Genomic DNA, 19594 nt, shown 5'->3' on the forward strand with positions numbered 1-19594 from the left:
TGCACACTAAGACCAGCCTCCGTTGCCCCATGGTGTGCCTCCATGTCCCCCCTGCGCGCCGCTATACCCCCGCAGTGCTGGCGACACGCAGCGTGTCGCCAGCACAATGTTTACCTAAGCGCTGTCTGTCAGCGCCGCTTCCCCGCATCGGCGCTACCCGCCCGTGTCCTTTCCCTCCTGTTGACAGGATGGAAGTGACACGGGCGGGTAGCGCCGATGCGGAGGAGGCGGGGGAGCGGCGCTGACTGACAGCGCATAGGTAAACATTGTGCTGGCGACGCGCTGCGTGTCGCCAGCACTGCGGGGGTTATAGCGGCGCGCAGGGGGGACATGGAGGCACACCATGGGGCAACGGAGGCTGGTCTTAGTGTGCACAACCAGCCTCTGTGCCCCAGTAACATAATTAAATCCCACCTTGGATTCTCTTTAACAATACAATGACTGCTTTATTGCAGCAGCAGAAATAACTTGTTTTTTGACTGGTTTATTATATTTGTGTGCACTAAGCACTGCTATTACTGTATAAGTTATATATGATTACTATTATCTGAGAAATAGAACCTTTTATCATATTTTCTTTTTTAATTACAGTTTAAATTTATTAGTGTCGGTGCATTTTTTCCCCGACTCCAGGTACCCAAAAATTGTTCCGACTAAACAACTCCAACTCCACGACAAAAACGAAATGTTTTTGATCAATATGAATATTTTGTGGCAATTCCCATTTGTGGATACACATCATGTCTCAATGATTACTGTTATAAATGCAATGTATGACTTCTTTTTGAAAATTCTATAAAAATCGATTGAAAAGGAAAAGCAATATATTAAAGAGAAACTCCGACCAAGAATTGAACTTTATCCCAATCAGTAGCTGATACCCACTTTTACATGAGAAAAATAATGATTTTCACAAACAGACCATCAGGGGGCGCTGTATGACTGATTTTGTGCTGAAACCCCTCCCACAAGACGCTCTGGTACCATACGGTACTCTGGGCAAACTGCCACAATGTAACAATGTTCACAGACAGGAAATAGCTGCTTATAGCTGTCTGTTAAAGCCAGACCAGCTAGAAACAGCTACATAATCTGCCCACAGTAACAATGTCGCCATGTAATACATGTCAGAATGTGAATCTGGGAGAGGAAAGATTTTACAATGAGCAAACACTGACTAAATCATGTATACATAATTATTGTAAAAATGAAGCACTTTTTTTATTACATTATTTTCACTGGAGTTCCTCTTTAAGGAGGTCATATGCTTCACAGTAAATTGTTAGGGTGTAATTCTTTGTAAATGAGCATACCTTCCCTTGAATATGTACAGTTGGATCTTTCACCTCTGAATGACCTGCATGCCTCATGGGAAGTGATGTGCCTGAAGACAAAACAGCAATTTTAGTGTTCAACAGAAAATTCTCTCAACATGCAAATCTAAACCTACTCAGGAAAAGAAATGTACAAGATGAAAGACACCATTAGTCATCAAGCCCCCCCCCCCCCCACGTTGTCAGTGGCCCCTATTAGGCAGCACCCCCCCCCCCCCCCGCTCCAAGTGGTCACTGACCCACCCATTGTAAATCAAAGTGCGGTTGCATTATCTGATGGCAATTCACAATGGATGGGGATGAATGGCGAGGCACCCCTGGGAGGTGCTTGAGGTATACCAGGGTGCCTCGGCACCCAGTTTGAGAACCCCTGACTTAGGCTATTTTAACACTACACGTGGCGCATTCCGTCGCAGTACTCTTCCCCCATTACAGCTTGCCACAAAGACAATGTAAGTCTATAGAGACTTACACATTATTGCGAGGCGATGTGGCGTGACAGAAGTAGCGAAATTGTCGCAAGCCTGCCACAAACTCTGCAGTATCTTGCTGCATGATTCATGCCTACTGCACAATCGATCACAGTAGCCAGGCACATGCGCAGAGCAATAGTAATCCAGTGGCGTGGTGGGCAACACTACACTTATTACCCAGTTGTATAACTAAGCTGCAGGGTAATATGGAAGAGGACATGGTGCAGTGCGATCGTCTTGCCCCAGGGCTCTTCTGCCACAGGACAATTCCACAGCAAATATTTGAAACTAGTTTACATAGTATGCAGTTTTTACCTCCATTTCAATATATGGCAATCTTCCACTGGCTCTCTTTAAATTTAAAGTTAAACTCCAACCTAAAAAAAAAAAAAAAAAAAAAAAAAAAAACATCCAGCTGCAGTGGACACTGAGCAGCCAAGGGACTTTTGTCACATAGTAAAGTAACTATTAAAATTACCCTAAGGGGCTTATTGGTAAAGGTGGCTATCAGTAGATCGCCAGAAAAATGCATATTTTTTTCAAAACCTTAAGAAGCCCAAACACTGGTCGATTTCAGCCATCGATCAATTCTATGGAATCGATCAGAAATCGATTCTATCAAATCTATGCATCGATCAATTTGCTGCCGATTTTGTTTGCTTTGATCTATCTGACAGGATGAAAAATCTAGGTCGATCTGCTGCTGGCAGCATATCGATAGCCCATAGAGTTGCATTGGTCAAATGGTCCAATAATGCATTTAGATCGATTTCGAATAGATTTCAATCTGAAATCTATTGGAAATCTGTTCCTAGTGTGTACACATCACATAGATTCCTGTCAGATTCAACTTAACAGTCTACTTGATGGTCGAATCTGCTGCAAATCTATAAGTATAGAAGTAACACCGTAACACCGTAATAAGGTGACCACCCTTCTGGTCTGTATAGATAACAAGAAAACAAGGTAATGAGGGTTTTCAGGTCCACAATCAATCATACAGTGATAATGAAACTTACATACTGTCATTTCATTGAGTAATAAACCAATATGACAAATTTGTTAAAAATCCTTGTCATGTTGATATGCAGTAATTGTCAAAGGCCGTGACATGAGGCAGTTAAAAACATCATTAAAAAGTATAAAAGAGTATTGATAAAATCCTCTTCAAGGAGTACTGTAGGGGGGGTAGGGGAAAAAAAGTTGAACTTACCTGTGGCTTCTAATGGTCCCCCGCAGACGTCCTGTGCCCGCGCAGCCGATGTTCCGGTCCCCCCCTCCGGTTCGCTTCTGGAATTTCTGACTTTAAAGTTGGAAAACCACTAAACCTGCACGGCGGTGTCCTCGCTCCCAGTGACGTCACCAGGAGCGTACTGCATAGGCGCACACTGTACTGGGCCTGCACCGTACACTCCTGGTGATGTCAGCGGGAGCAAGGAAGCAGCTGTAGTGGTTTTCAGACTTTAAAGTCGGAAATTCCAGAACTGAACCGGAGGCTAGGACTGGAGCATCAGTGAGTGGCTGTGCAGGCACAGGAAGTCTGCAGGGGACCATTAGAAGCCCCAGGTAAGTTCAACTCTATTACCCCCCACAGTAGTCCTTTAAATGCATCGGATATCCATTTTGTCTAATCAAACCCGTTAGACAAGTGAACAGTTACCAAACATAATCACCGAGTTGGTGAATGTATGTAATTAGGTTGCAAACTGCAATCACAGGCAAAATGGCCAGTACCTGAGGATAAATGTCCAGGGTCAGAATAATGTAAACCGAATGGAGACTGTCTAGTATGCACAGCACGGCTGTAGTGAGCAGCACTTGCTCACCACAGCCACACTGTGCATAACAGATGGTCTCCATATGATTTATCTCATTCTGATCCTGGACAATCATTTACACTTACTGGCCACCCTACCTGCGATTGCGGTTTGCAACTTAAAGAGAATCTGTATTGTTAAAATCGCACAAAAGTAAACATACCAGTGCGTTAGGGGACATCTATTACCCTCTGTCACAATTTCGCCGATCCTCCCCGCATTAAAAGTGGTTAAAAACAGTTTTAAAAAGTTTGTTTATAAACAAACAAAATGGCCACCAAAACAGGAAGTAGGTTGATGTACAGTATGTCCACACATAGAAAATACATCCATACACAAGCAGGCTGTATACACCCTTCCTTTTGAATCTCAAGAGATCATTTGTGTGTTTCTTTCCCCCTGCAGCTATCTTCCACTGAAGTGTCAGGCTGTTTCTTCCTACAGAGTGCAGACAGCTCTGCCTGTATGTAATTCCTCAGTATGTGAAAGCCCAGCCAGCTCAGAGGAGGATTTATCCAGTTTGTAAAAGATAATAGAGCAGAGAGAAGCTGCACTAATCTAAATAACACACCGCAGTGTGCAGAGAGGGGCCTGGAGGGGGGAGATGCATCACAGAACCACAACACTGAAGAACTTGGCAGCCTTCCAGACACAGGCTGACAAGTCTGACAAGAGAGAGATAAGTTGATTTATTACAGAGATGGTGATAGTAGAACGTGCTGCAGTAAGCTAGAACACATTAGAATAGCTTTTGCAACTTGTAGGATGATAAAAAACAGGATGCAATTTTTGTTACGGAGTCTCTTTAAAGGACGTGTGTGTGTGTGTGTGTGTGTGTGTGTGTGTGTGTCCGTCCTCCGCAGACGTCCTGTGCCCACACAGCCACTTACTGATGCCCAGGTCCACGCCTCCAGTTCACTTCTGGAATTCCTGACTTTAAAGTCGAAAAACCACTGCGCTGCCTCGGCCTTGCTCCTGCTGACGTCACCAGGAGTGTACTGTGCAGGCCCAGTACGGTCTGCGCCTATGCAGTATGCTCCGGGTGACATCAGCAGGAGAGAGGGCGAGGCTGCGCAGGTGTAGCGATTTTCCGACTTTAAAGTCGGAAATTTCAGAAGTGAACCGGAGCTGCGGTGAGTGGCTGCACGGGCACAGGATGTCTGAGGGGGACCATTTAGAAGCCCTGGGTAAGTTCAACTCTTTTTTCCCCCTACAGTAGTCCTTTAATTACATTACTTACATTCACCAACTCAGTGACTATGCTGGGCAACTGTTTACTTGTCTAGCAGGTTTGACTAGACAAAATGGATATTCGATGCATAGGAGAGGAATTTATCCATATTCTATTTTACACTTTCTGATGAGGTTTTTAACTGCCTCATGTTACGGCGTTTAAACTTTGTTTGCCTCTTAACCTCTTGAGGACCGCAGTGTTAAACTCCGCCTAAAGACCAGGCCATTTTTTGCTAAATGGGCCACTGCAGCTTTAAGGCCTAGCTCAGCCAGCTCAGCACACAATTAACTACCTTTTCTCCCCACCAACAGAGCTTTCTGTTGTTGGGGTCTGATCGCTCACCCAGGTTTTTGTTTTTTTTTATAAATATTTATGTTATTTATTGTTTAATAACATGTACTATTTATTTATTTAATTTTTTACTCAAATCCCTCCCTCCAGCCAGCCAATGACGGTCCTGGAAACTGCTGCTCCAGGACCTTACGCCAATCGGCGTTAGGCGGTCCTGGGGCTGCCGCCGTGTCCACGCCCATCGGCATGACGTGGTCAGCAAGTAGTTAAGAAGTGGTTCTTGCATAGACTGCAAAACATGCGTCAGACTAATCACTGCACATTGATGTGCCATTTGGATTTTTAACGTATTTGTCATATCTGTTTATTATTCAATGACTGTAATTAAAAGTTATGTTTTATAATCACTGTATTATTGATGGTGGACCTCAGGGGCGCAGCAATAGCCATAGCAGTCACAGCAAATGCTATGGGACCCTGGAGCAAAGGGGTCCCATGCGGTAATGTGTTCACTATTTATTTTCCTGTTTTTCTCCATACTCTGACTTTATCTTAGGGCCCATAGGCTGATTGCAGTGTACAATGCATAGGAATGTACATTGGCCAGTCAACTTATATCTTATAGGATAGGGGCAGGTGGCTGTAACGATTGGTGTCAGCAAAGCCAGATGTCTGGCTATTGAGTGATCTGCAGTATCACCAATAATTCAGACACTATACCCTGATTATGTGGTGATCTGCAGAATCACCAATAATGCAAGTATAGCAGGCAACAAGAGAGATAACAAATGTGTAGTGCTTGGTGCAACAGTAGTACTTGATAGATATAGCTATACCTCACCAGAGGAGCTGGTGGGTACTATCAGTACAGGAGTCCTCACCAGAGATCAGGGCTCTCTGGTGGGGAGGTGAGGTCAGACAGGCAAGGTCGGCAACAGACAGGTAATAACAGTACAAAATCAGAAGGCAAATAGGAAGGAGGTAAAACAGGCAAAGTCGGCAGCAGGATCAGATGGGCAGAAGTACAGAGTCAGTAAACGAGAGAGAGGTCAGAAGCAAGCCAGAGTCATACACAGATTATCAATAGAGAGTAATATAAACAACAATAATTCCTATTTAGTGTGAAATCCCTGGTTTCCTCCCGGATCAAAGCACACCAGATCTATCTAAGGTCTGAGCGCTAACACGAAGTATTCGCAACAGCAGACGAGTTGCGAGTGAAGCCGAAAGGCTTAAGAAGCGGAGGAGACCCCACAGGCACGCCCACTACTCACAGCCAATGAGGAGCGGCGGACGTCTCCTCTGACGTCAGCCGACCAGCTGGTCAGCTGAGGCGCCTCCTCCCTGCATAAAGGTCCTGTCTGTGCACGCGCGCACACGACAATGCGACCTTATGAGCGGCTGACAAACCCGTCCTAGGCGTGCTAGACGCCGGAGGCACGGGAGACACACTGGGCAGCGGAATGGAGGCAGCAGCGGCAAGGTTGCCCGCAGCTGCCTCCTCAATGGTTGTTACAGTGGCATTTCCTTTGAGTGCCTAGGTCTGACGGCACAATCAAAATTCTGCCATGGGGCCCCATAATCTCTAGCCAGGGCTGTGGAGTCGGAGCAATTTTGGGTACCTGGAGTCAGTGGTTTCATAAACTGGGGAGTTGGGAGTGAGGAGTCGGATTATTTTTGTACCAAATCCATAGCCCTGGTAAGTTTTGGACTAAGGAGACGGAATCGAAGAATCAGAGCCATTTTGGGCGCCTGGAGTCGGAAATGGAGTAAATTGGATGATTTTTGTACAGACTCCACAGCCCTATCTCTAGCTACGCCTCTGGTGGACCTGAAAACCCTAATTTCCTTGTTTTCTATATCGTTTACGATTCAGTGACTGGACAACTATTCCGGGGAGGTAGAGTTGGTTGATTTCCAGGTGAGTGACTGTGTGGCCTGGCAGGCCTTGTCAGAGCCCCTTAATTTTAAAGACAACACACCTTTGAATTAGGAGACAGAGACCAAATAGGATAACATGGAAATTTCTCAATACAAATGACTTTGTATAATGATCAATCTACATGCACTTTGCCAACAAATTGAAATATACCAACACAAATTAAAGAATTGTCTTTTGGGTGCTTGCAGATATTCAGATAATACTCTATTTGAATGTACAAAAAAAATAAATCAATAATTTACATAGACATAAACCCTGAAAACCCCCACAACTATCTTAAAAAAGCCACCCAACGGGGCGTGGCCGGCAATGGAGGAGTGAGGACGTCTTGCTGCCGAGCTCCCGGGCCCGCATGAAATTTTAGCTACTTTATGCAATCATTCTCCCCTATCTGATGACCAAAAGGGTATGGATAAAGTGAAGAGGGGTAAGGGCAGACACCGACAACACTCTACACCCTCTCAGCGCCCTGTGACCCGATATTTCCAGGCAGCCACGCCGAGCGCTGCGGCCTCCAAGATGGCGGATCCAGCAACCTCATCTCCACAAGCCACCAGCCAGCCCAGACCGGGACCTGCTGCCATGAGCAACTTGGAGGACATATGGAGGTACCTCCGCTCACTCCCAACTAAACAAGATCTGGACGAGCAGACGGAGCGCATTGTCTCCTCCACGAGGTCAGAGATCGCCTCTATACGTGCTGACATCTCAGGCCTTACAGGCCGGGTTACCGCGACAGAGACAGACATCGCCCAGCTACGTGCGGAGATTGCCTCCTTGAGAGAATCTAGTGAGAAGCAACAGGCCGCAGCACAAATCACGAGATACCAGATGGAGGATCTCCAAAACAGAGGACGACGGAACAACATTAGGATCCGTGGTATCCCTGAATCAGTCTCCACAGAAGACATTGTACCGACTCTGAGATCCTTGTTCAACGGGCTCCTGAATCGCCCTGTGGCGCAGAAAATTAAATTTGACCGCGCGCATAGAGCCCTCCGGGCTGTGCCTACTAATCGAGAGCAACCACGAGACATCATCTGCAGGCTGCACAACTTTAAAGACAAAGAAGACATCATGGTCGCAGCACGTGACAGCGGACCGTTAGACCATGAGGGAGCCCAGGTTACACTGTTCCAAGATTTGGCGCCTTTTACCTTGGCTCAACGTAGAGCTCTGCGCCCTCTCATACAGGTTCTGAAGCAGGATGGAATATCTTACCGCTGGGGCTTCCCGTTCCAGTTGATTGCTACTAAAGGATCCCAGGTCTGCATCCTGCGCCACCCTAGAGAGCTGCCTTCGTTTAGGGAGGCCCTGTCACTGCCTGTTGTAGACCTGTCCGAATGGGACCCGGACTCTCCGGAATTCGGTAGGCCACAGAAAGCAAAAAAGAACCTTCGGGATCCAGCGTGAGTACTTCCAACTTGTTCTCCTTCGCCCCCCATGTTTTGCAACCTTGGAGACTCACTTCGGACGTAAGCTCCCTCCCCTGTAGTCCCTGCCGTAGCAGAAAGACCCTGCCAAACAGGAACGTAGCACTGTCCGCAACCTTCAATTTTGCAAACACTTTTCGCCACCCTCACGCTCCCTGCTCCCCGGGCTCCTTGCTCTCCATGCCTTCCCCCTACACGAGGATGAGTTGCTACTCCCCCTCCCGGTCCAATAACTCTCTTTGGCTGATATTTCCTCCTGGTCTGCGGACCCCTCAGTACTCACCTACATCCATTTGCGCCTGATATCATAATACTGCATTTTATACTGTATTTATAATGTTTATTGGGACTGTCTATAACATCGTTATTGAGGGAGTGTATGACGGCTTGGGGGATGTGGGGATCGGCTCTAGGGCGGGGGGGAGCGTGGGGGGTGAGGGGCCTGGGTTAAGTCGGTGGTGTGACATATGAAGGGATGGTGTATAGAGGCATTTGAGGCTCTCGGGGATTATATACTCTTTTTTTATACCAAGATATAGTACCCTACTTGAGTTAATACCCCACCCGGATAATTTTGCTACAACTACAGAGAAATATATATATAAGTTCTTAGTACCCGGGGACTGAGGGAGGGAGGGAGGGGGGGGGGGAGGGGGGGGCGAAAGGATCTGTGCCCCTGTTAGCTCGGTTATAGCTCGTTCTTCTCTGTCCATTTGATAGAGTTTATGAAAGTTTATCTATTACCCTTAGACATATATATATATTTTTTTTTTCTCATTGGTTGAACATGTTCATGCGGTCACCCGGGGGTGAGGGGGCTCACTCACTGGTTGGTTGTGGGCTACTTACCCCAGGGCGACTCGCCGATACCAACGGGAACCTTCGTGGCTCCCAGGAACCTGAGCTGATGCTCATTCTGGACCTAAACCGGGAAGGGTACACTCCCGGAATAAAGGTTGAAATGTATATGTCACTTATGTGTATTGCGTGGTTCTCTACACGCATCTTTGTACTCTCTTCTTCTCTGACTTCTATTTCTCTCATACCTTCTCCTATTTCAGTTTTCCATACTAGGAGGGTTCGTGTGTCGTCCCGGTGCCGTTTCTTGATCGTGACAATTCCAGCAGTCACTTAAGTTACTCTCCCTTAACGCCAGAGGGTTAAATGTACCTGAAAAAAGGTCGTCTGTATTACATTTGTGTCATAAGGAGAGAGCCAATGTGGTTTGTCTGCAAGAAACACACTTCAAAGGCCCGAAGGTACCCAGGCTTCTAAATAGATTTTATAAAACAGCGTTTTTCAGTTCTCCTCAATTATCAAAGATCAAAGGTACCGCCATTTTAATCTCACGAGATACCCCTTTCACTCTGATAGAGCAATATCAAGACCCACAAGGCAGATTTAACTTGGTTAAAGGTGTAGTGTATAACCAAAAGATCACCATAGGCTCCTTCTATGCACCTAACACTCAGCAGGCGACCTTCTTTCAATCATTTTTGGCTAAACTCCACTCTTTTGCCGAGGGCAGTGTCCTCCTGGGGGGGGACCTAAACCTGGCCCTAGATCCGGAACTAGACTCCTCTTCGAAAAAATCCTCTGTCGCTCACTCGACCCTTCGAAAATGTAGATCACTATTACGCTCAATGCAACTAGTGGATGTATGGAGGCTTCACAACCCAACCACGATCGACTATACATACTACTCTTTCCCCCATAATGCATACACCAGGATAGATTACATTTTTATCTCCCATAACCTCCTCTCAGTATCAACAGCTCCCTATATTGGAAATATTTCCCTATCTGATCATGCACCAGTCACTGTAGATCTCACTATTGGGGAGAATAGACGGGGTCCTGCTTCCTGGCGGCTAAACAACTCACTCCTGGAAGACAAACAGGTCTTTCAGAGAATTAAAAGGGAACTTGAGGAATTTTTTGAGATAAATGCTACGGGGGATATGTCACCTCTCACGATTTGGGAAACACAAAAATGCTTTACAAGGGGCATACTGATAAGGGAGGGAGCCAGGAAAAAGAGGGAAAGGGATAAGGAAATTAATGATACCCTGATATCCATTGGTGAGTTGGAACAGAAACACAAAAGAGATAGAGCACCCACAACGTTATCTGCACTTTCAAATCTGAGAGAAAAGCTTAAATCATTATTATTTTATAGAGTCAAATATGCGGCCTTGCGCTGCCGGCGCACTTTTTACGAATTTGGCAACAAGTGCAGCTCGATCTTGGCCAAAGCATTAAAAACTCAGCAATCCTCAAATTACATACCTTGTATCAAGGATAAATACTCAGTGATGCACTATAAATATGAAAAGATTGTAGAGATCTTCAAAGAATTCTATTCCAATTTATATAATCTACCACACCGCCACCCTATAACTAATGCAGAGACCAAACAAAACAAGATAACGGAATACCTCGAACGATCGTGGATGCCGAAGTTATCCCCAGATGATATTAAGCTTTTAGAGGAACCATTCTCAGAAGACGAACTACACATAGCCCTGTCCCAGACACCCTCAGGCAAAGCACCAGGCCCTGACGGCTACACAGCAGAATATTATAAGAGGCTCTCACAGCAATTATCCCCACATTTCCTCAGAGCATTTAACGCAATCTCCAGCCCCCTACTAGGAGAAAACCCCTTCTCCTCTCAAATGCTTGAATCCCACATCTCAGTGATTCTGAAGGAGGGGAAAGACCCGGCTCAATGCCAGAGCTTCAGGCCTATATCTCTCCTCAACGTAGATCTTAAGATATATGCAAAGATGCTGGCAAACAGATTAGCCCCTCTTATTCCATCAATCCACTATGACCAAGTGGGATTCGTCCTAGGCAGAGAGGCCAGAGATAATACAATTAGAACTCTAAATATTGTGCACTGGGTGAGGTCTCGGTCCATACCTTCCCTTTTGCTGTCAACGGACGCAGAGAAAGCTTTTGACAGGGTGGACTGGGACCTCATTGGGGGCACACTTAGATATATTGGCCTGTCGGATAATATGCTCGGCCGCATTCTGGCCCTATATTCCTGCCCAAATGCTAGGGTGAAGGCGAATGGCGCTCTATCAGACTCATTCCCTATCCACAATGGCACCCGTCAGGGGTGCCCTCTCTCGCCCCTAATTTTCGCGCTCTCCCTGGAGCCGTTCCTGTGCACAGTTCGGAATAACCCCGACATACAGGGAATCACCTTCCCCAAATCTTCCCACAAAGTAGCCGCATATGCGGACGACCTTATGTTTTACCTCACAAACCCACATGTGTCATTACCAAACCTACTGGCCGAATTTAAAACCTATGGAGAGATTTCAAATATGTCCATTAATTATGATAAAAGTGAGGCGCTAAGCTTGCAGCTACCAGGAGAACTTAAGGCGTTGTTACAAAGTAATTTCCCCTTCAAGTGGCCTACTCGCTCTTTGAAATACCTCGGCATTCAGATTACGCCCAACCCCAGGGACCTGGTCTCCGCAAATTTTACCCCTGCCCTGAATCGCATCAAACAAGACTTACAGTCCTGGGATAAGCCCCAGTTCTCCTGGTTTGGAAGGAGTTGTATCATTAAATGACGATAATGCCACGCCTCCTCTATTTATTTCAAACGATGCCTATCTTCATCCCCTCCACCTACTTTACTCAACTAAGGAGAACCTTCTCCCAATTTATCTGGAACGGCAAGAAACCTAGGCTAAAATACGCTATCCAAACTGCTCCCAAGGAGTCAGGTGGGATGGCAGTCCCAAACCCGCGTCTATACTACACTGCTGCCTCCCTGATTAGGGTGATTGACTGGCACAGGCACGGCTCCCTCAAACGCTGGGTGGGTATGGAGGAAGAGTTAGTGGAAGGTACACTGCAAGGTAAGCCATGGTCCAGACACCCCTCAAAGGTAAAACCAGCTGCTACTATCCCCCATCAGACTCTCCGCACTTTAGCTAAACACAGGGAACTGACACACATCTCGCCGTGGCCTTCCCCACTGATGCCCATCTTGGGCAATGAGAGCTTCCCTATGGGACTTAATCCAAGAGGCTATGTTCCATGGAAATTAGGAACCACCCTCCGGGCTCACCATCTGATATCAGAGGGAAGATGGGTAGAATTGGAGGAACTACGTTCCTTCTTGGGCTCCCCAACTCTAGACATCTGGAGCCTTATCCAGTTTAGACACTTCCTACTTTCCCAGGGAACAAAAACGGGGTTTGACAGGCGCACTACTCCATTTGAGCAGGCCTGTATGGGGGAGGGACACATCCGAGGTACCATCTCCCTGGTCTACTCTCTCCTGAACTCTACTGAAGAACCATGCCAAACACTTAGGTCAAAGTGGGAGGAGGATTTGGATTTAACGTTTACAGACAAACAATGGGGAAAAATTTTAACCTTTGCCCATAAGTCTTCTATCTCCTCTCGAAGCCAGGAAGCAGGATATAAAGTCTTCACCAGGTGGTATCTCACCCCCTGCAAACTCCACAAGATGTTCCCTTCAGTCTCCCCACAGTGCTGGAGATGTGGATTGGAGATGGGTACGCTCCTTCACGTTTTCTGGTCATGCAGTAAACTCAAGCAGTTCTGGAGAGATGTAAGGGACATCATGCACTCCTTGACAGACTTTCTCCCTCCTGACTCCCCTGCCTTCTTCCTACTCCATCATAACCACTGGTCAATTAGACGATACAAGAAAACTCTTACAAGGCATCTAGTCAATGCTGCTAAAGTCCTAATTTCCAGACGCTGGAAATCACCGGACCCCCCCCCACAATTAAAGACTGGCTCAGAGAGATTGACTGGGTGCAAAAAATGGAGGACCTCACCTCCACTATACAAGAAAGACGAGACCAGTTTATGAAGACATGGTATGGTTGGTTCGAATTTATCGAAACACCTCGCTACACTTCCCTCATTTCCACCTAGGCCCTATGCCCACCCCTGGATGTCTCCACTGTCCTTACTTGGCATGCAACATTGCCCCCTCTGGCAAACTTAAAATTTGACTAGGCGACATCGGGTATGGACCACGAACCCTTTCATCTTCTCTCCCCTTTTTTCTCTCTCTTTTTCTTCTCTTTCTCTATTAACTTTTCTTCTCTCTTTCCCTTCCTATACATACACCTCCTGCTCCTTTCTCGAATACCATAAGCTTCTCTTTTGAAGCCCCTCTGCAAAAACGTGAACTCTGTGAGATGTACTAAGCTGAGCTCCCTTTCCAAGAATGGCTCCCCTTCAATTGCGGGTGACCAGGGTATGATCCCTCTTGGGCCCTGGTCGCTCTCTATGATGCCCCCTACATGCTATAAAGGAACTTTTACCTTCGCAATTATGCAATATCACACTGGAACTCTGCCTGGACAATTACGCTATAGATTAGTCATACTAATAATAATCTCTCTGTATTTCACCACCCGACAGTCCTGCCTAACTGCCGGAGAACTTGTATTAATGTATGACTGGCGATGTTCACATTTTTATTAGCTATGCTATGTTGTATTCATATATGTTGTTTGTACAAGAAAATAATTTTTGAAAATAAAAGATTCTTAAAAAAAAAAAAAAAAGCCACCCAACTGCCTAATGGTACATGAAGCTACAGTCCTCAGTACTTTGGGACCCTATTGAATACGTTGCCAGACCTAGTAAGCATATCAGCTTGCTGTTAGTCAAATGGTAACCAGCTCCTATTGGAGATTTGCAATGAAATTGGATTCGTAAACCATAATGTCTATTTTCATGCAGTCAGATTGCACTAGGTGTAGAACAGTACCTGTAAATGCCATACCCAATTATAGCAGCAAAGCAGGTTAAAGGGAGTGCAACATATATCCATACACAGGCCAAGTTGGCTGATCCCAGTCGCAAATCAATCTATGTAAAAGACATCCATGGGTCTCACAACAAATGTGCAGGACCAAACAAATCCTTAGCCTTGAGTCCATATAGCTTTCCCCAATCGCAGGGTAGCTCAGTGTGGAATTTGTGATGAAGAAGCTAATCTGTGGCATGATAAAGAGAAATAGGTTTCCGATATAGTTACCAATTCTTTGTTAACAGACCCATGAGTAAGGCCGGCAGGCCGATAGGATAGGTCGTAGATGGAATTAGCGGACAAGTTGATGGTGGTTGTTTGCTAATGTATCCCCTCAGTCTGACATGTTTTGCCGCTAACGCGGATTCTCAGGGACACCTGACCTATCTCCCCCAAGCAACAAACTGTCTCTCGCCAGAGGCCACTAACTCTACTATACATATTTATATACAATGGCGTCATTTTGGTATGCTCCTTAAAGGACATCTGACCAGAACAAGGCTATTTAAGGTAAGCACAGAGGCATGTTCATGCTGAATCCACATACCTCTGTACATTTTATCATTTTTACCCACTCCTTGTAATCACCTCTGTAATCACAAATATGACTTTTAGCTACAGTCAAGTTTTCAGACAGGCAGGGTTGCTTCGATGTTCCCTCCTATCCACCTCTAATCCCTTCCTCTAAAGTAGCTTTGCCTCTGGCTAGGTGTCCTTTAAATATCTTGTCGGAAGAATTTTCTCTACAGCAAACAAACAAGCCTCACCAGTTGATATTTTGTTGTGATGATCTTCATAGCCAACATGAAGAGACTACAAGGAGAAAAGCAAAAAAGACCTAATGAAACCAAGGTAAATAAAAACATTAAAAAAGAAAGACTTTTGTCTTTACAAAGCTACCTGAGCATTTTCTATGAGCAGAGAAGAGCTCACACCAATTCCCTCACAGCTCTGTCCACTTCCAGCACTGCGCACACTGCCCAGACTACCTTCACTGCCCACACTGTGGCGGTCACCAGCTAAAGTGAATAAACAAAGATAAAAATCTAAGAAAAATAGAATACAGCATTAAGACTACAACTCTAATATGAACAAAACTCTTCTTGTGTGTTCCTACGAACCTCCAGTAAACTCATGGTTAATGTTTCCTCCAGTTACTGTGGTGTATTGATTAGGTAAATGCAGCAATGGCTTTGTCAAACGCTGATGAGACAGTACTGTAGCATTACGGGGTAGTGTGGATCCTAAAAAAAAAACCAAAGAAACAAGACATATGTTGGGTTAAACAAAATAAATGTAACTTCAATCTGCTGAAGGACATTGTATGAAATCATTATACTTACTATCAATTATTTATAGTATATTGTACCTAACATTTCCTGCATTGATTTCCAGAGTACATTGGAGAGCTAAAGTCACAAATTGACCCACAAATGAGCTGACAATCTAACCCTGCTACTATAGTCCGATCCTTTTTTTCCCACATTTAAAAAACTTTTATTGAACATATTCATTTATAATAGTGTGATAACGGTACAAAATATTTAAAATAAGTACAACACAGTACCTTTAAATTGCCTTAAAATTGCATGATAAGTATTAACCATAAGTGAAACAGAAAGGGTAAAAAATAAAAAACAGCCTTTGTGAAATAAATAACTATCTATCTGTGTTGGACGTGGTCAATAAAGCTATTGATGTTATTAAAGCTTGTTAATGCTTAATGATAGCGTCATGGAGAGTATATAATTCAGCAAGTATAAGGGCAAAACATGCTTTTGTGAGCTAGATTACCAACTATAGTCCTATTCTAATGCCCCAAGTATAGTCTAAGGACTGGTATGATTCTTGGTGGTCAAGATCGCCTCCAAGTATCTATGTGAGAGAGACCAGGAGCCCAATGGTGCAGTATAATTTGTAAAAGTTGGTATGTGATAAAAAATTGCAAGAGCTATACTCACAAAGGTGGGTTGCAACAATCTGGAACCACCATTCATGCCTACGGAAAAATAATCGTCCCGCTTGGTATTCCACGCCCACTCGGCAGGCTCTGGTCAGTCGCACTCCTTGGGTTTTATTGCATACACTAATGCTTGCGATGTAAGACCCCAGAGGGTTTAACTATTCCCAATACAGTGTTGGAGGTGCTCTCTTTAGATCTAATAACAGATTAATATATCTAGGAGTAAATAGGTCTTACCTCATTGAGGACAAACAAAGGTAAGTATATTTTTTATTAGTGCACATAAGACGGACAACGCGTTTCACGGGTGCTGGCCTGCTTCCTCAGGTCCATACAAAGTGCCTTAGCAGCAGTAAACATGGATGTGAGCGCCTCTATAGTCTATAGAGGCTAGTCTATAGAGGCACTCACGTCCGTGTTTACTGCTGTTAAGGCACTTTGTATTGACCTGAGGAAGAGGACCAGCACCCGTGAAACGCGTTTTATGTGGATGAATAAAAAGTATACTTACCTTTGTGGTTTGTCCTCACTGAGGTAAGACCTACATACTTCTAGATACATTAATCTGTTATTAGATCTAAATCCATAAAGTACATCAGCACACCAGTCTTAATAATGCAACACGTATTTATTGTGGATTAGTCCACATCAACATCCGACAATTGTTTCGGGGGACACGCAGGGTCCCCCTTTCTCAAGGCATGTGGCCCCATGCCTTGAGAAAGGGGGACCCTGCGTGGCTCCCGAAACAATAGTCGGATGTTGATGTGGACTAATGCACAATAAATGTGCGTTGCATTATTAAGACTGGTGTGCTGATGTACTTTATGGATTTATGACTTGCGTGACATAGCCTTGTCACAACTTCAGGCACCCAGAACCGGAAGGTGTGCCAGCCTCATCTTTTACTACAATATTATTAGATCTAAAGAAGGTGCCTCCAACACAGTATTGAGCTTAGTATAGTCTGGCCAATTCAGTTGTTGGTGGGAAATTAGATTTTACCATCTCCATGTAGTATGAGAGTTTACCTACACAATCTGTTCATTATATTCATTATCTGTTGACCCTCATAATACATGGAGGTGGTAAAATTGGTCAGTGATTAGCCAATCATAAACTGTGTACCAGGCTGAAGACTTTAATTGAGGACTAAAGCCTGGTACACACCTAACATTTTGATTGGCCAAGCACTGACCAATTTTGCCTCCTCCATGTAGCATGAGAGTTTACCCACACAATCTACTCATAGTATTCAAAATCTGTTGAACCTCCAACTACATGGCAGTGTTAAATTGGCCAATCAAAATTAAAGGTGTGTACCAGGCTTATGACCTGTGGTCTGTAAACCTCTTCTCCCAGGGCTGCCAATTAACCCCCTCCAAACCACCTAACGCCAATCGGCGTCGGGAGAGTGGCAGCCCCAAGACCGCCTAATGCCGAAAGGGGTGGGGTTTTGCAGGAGATTGCGCGCGCTAATGCGCTCAATCGCCGCTAGGAGACAGTAAAACGGCAAAACTGCTGTCTATTTACACTGTACAGCGATGCGATCTACGGCAGCACTGTACTGGGGACAGCTGTGTCACTCGGCTTTCCCCGATAGAGGCTCAAGAGCAATCGGCTCTCATAGGCTGATGCTTTTGACAGCCGATAGTTGTCATTGGCTGGTGCGTGGAGGGAGGTTAAAAAAAAAAAAAAAAAAAAAATCGGCAAATTTATTTAAATATATATATATATATATATATATATATATATATACACACACAGATATTATACACACAGTACAGACCAAACGTTTGGACACACCTTCTCGTTCAAAGGGTTTTAAATGAACATTGTAGATTCACACTGAAGGCATCCAAACTATGAATTAACACACGTGGAAGTATAGTACATAACTAAAAAGTGTGAAACAACTGAAAATATGTCCTATTCTAGGTTCTTCAAAGTAGCCACCTTTTGCTTTGATTACTGCTTTGCACTCTCTTGGCATTCACTTGATGAGCTTCAAGAGGTAGTCACCCTGTCACGTTTAATAAGTGGAATTTCTTGCCTTATAAATGGGGTTGGGACCATCAGTTGCATTGTGGAGAAGTTAGGTGGATACACAGCTGATAGTCCTACTGAATAGACTGTTAGAATTTGTATTATGGCAAGAAAAAAGCAGCTAACTAAAGAAAAACGAGTGGCCATCATTACTTTAACCCTCTGGGCGATATAATTACATCGCCCAGGAGGGGGCACAGCACTTTTTTTTTAATTTTTTATTTTGTATATCATGTAGCGAGCCCTGGGCTCGCTACATGATAGCCGCTGCGCAGCGGCATTCCCCCACCCACTCCGATCGCCTTCGGCGATCAGAGAAGGCAGGAAATCCCGTTCAGAACGGAATTTCCTGCTGGGCTTCCCCGGTCGCCATGGCGGCGGGGCAGCATGACGTCACCGACGTCATGGACGTCAGAGGGAGTCCCGATCCACCCCTCAGCGCTGCCTGGCACTAATTGGCCAGGCTGCGCAAGGGGTCGGGGAGGGGGGGGGGTTGCGCGGCTCAGCGGCGAGCAGCGGATCGGCGGCGAGCGGAAGTTACACGCAGCTAGCAAAGTGCCAGCTGCGTGTAACAAAAAAAAATTACGCAAATCGGCCCACCAGGGCCTGAGAACTCCTCCTGTACGACATACCCCGAGCTCAGCTCGGGATTATCGCCCAGGAGGTTAAGAAATTAATGTCAGGCAGTCCGAAAAATTGGGAAAACTTTGAAAGTGTCCCCAAGTGCAGTCTTAAAAACCATCAAACGCTACAAAGAAACTGGCTCACATGCGGACAGCTCCAGGAAAGGAAGACCAATCCTCTGCTGCGGAGGATAAGTTCATCCGAGTCACCAGCCTCAAAAATTGCAGGTTAACAGCAGCTCAGGTTAGAGACCAGGACAATGCCACACAGAGTTCTAGCAGCAGACACATCTCTAGAACAACTGTTAAGAGGAGACTGTGTGAATCAGGCCTTCATAGTAGAATATCTGCTAAGAAACCACTGCTAAGGACAGGCAACAAGCAGAAGAGACTTGTTTGGGCTAAAGAACACAAGGAATGGACATTAGACTAGTGGAAATCTGTGCTTTGGTCTGATGAGTCCAAATTTGAGATTTTTGGTTCCAACCACCGTGTCTTTGTGCGATGCAGAAAAGGTAAACGGATGGTCTCTACATGCCTGGTTCCCACCGTGAAGCATGGAGGAGGAGGTGTGATGGTGTGGGGGTGCTTTGCTGGTGACACTCTTGGGG

At 45.3% G+C, this 19594-nt stretch overlaps 1 protein-coding gene across 3 annotated transcripts in view; it reads right to left on the reverse strand.

Annotated features, from left to right (window-relative positions):
* Nucleotides 1-19594, reverse strand: part of CASKIN2 (CASK interacting protein 2) — a 225447-nt gene that overhangs the window by 44667 nt on the left and 161186 nt on the right. For all 3 annotated transcript variants that reach the window (XM_068261965.1, XM_068261966.1, XM_068261964.1), the window contains exons 12-15: nucleotides 15473-15595; nucleotides 15252-15370; nucleotides 15119-15164; nucleotides 1314-1384 (exon numbers count right to left, since the gene is read on the reverse strand). In XM_068261965.1, coding sequence (XP_068118066.1) covers nucleotides 1314-1384; nucleotides 15119-15164; nucleotides 15252-15370; nucleotides 15473-15595 — 359 coding nt within the window. The remainder of the gene's footprint in view (nucleotides 1-1313; nucleotides 1385-15118; nucleotides 15165-15251; nucleotides 15371-15472; nucleotides 15596-19594) is intronic.

Source organism: Hyperolius riggenbachi, chromosome 12 (assembly GCF_040937935.1).
Source record: "Hyperolius riggenbachi isolate aHypRig1 chromosome 12, aHypRig1.pri, whole genome shotgun sequence".
In the NCBI taxonomy this organism is placed as follows: domain Eukaryota; kingdom Metazoa; phylum Chordata; class Amphibia; order Anura; family Hyperoliidae; genus Hyperolius; species Hyperolius riggenbachi.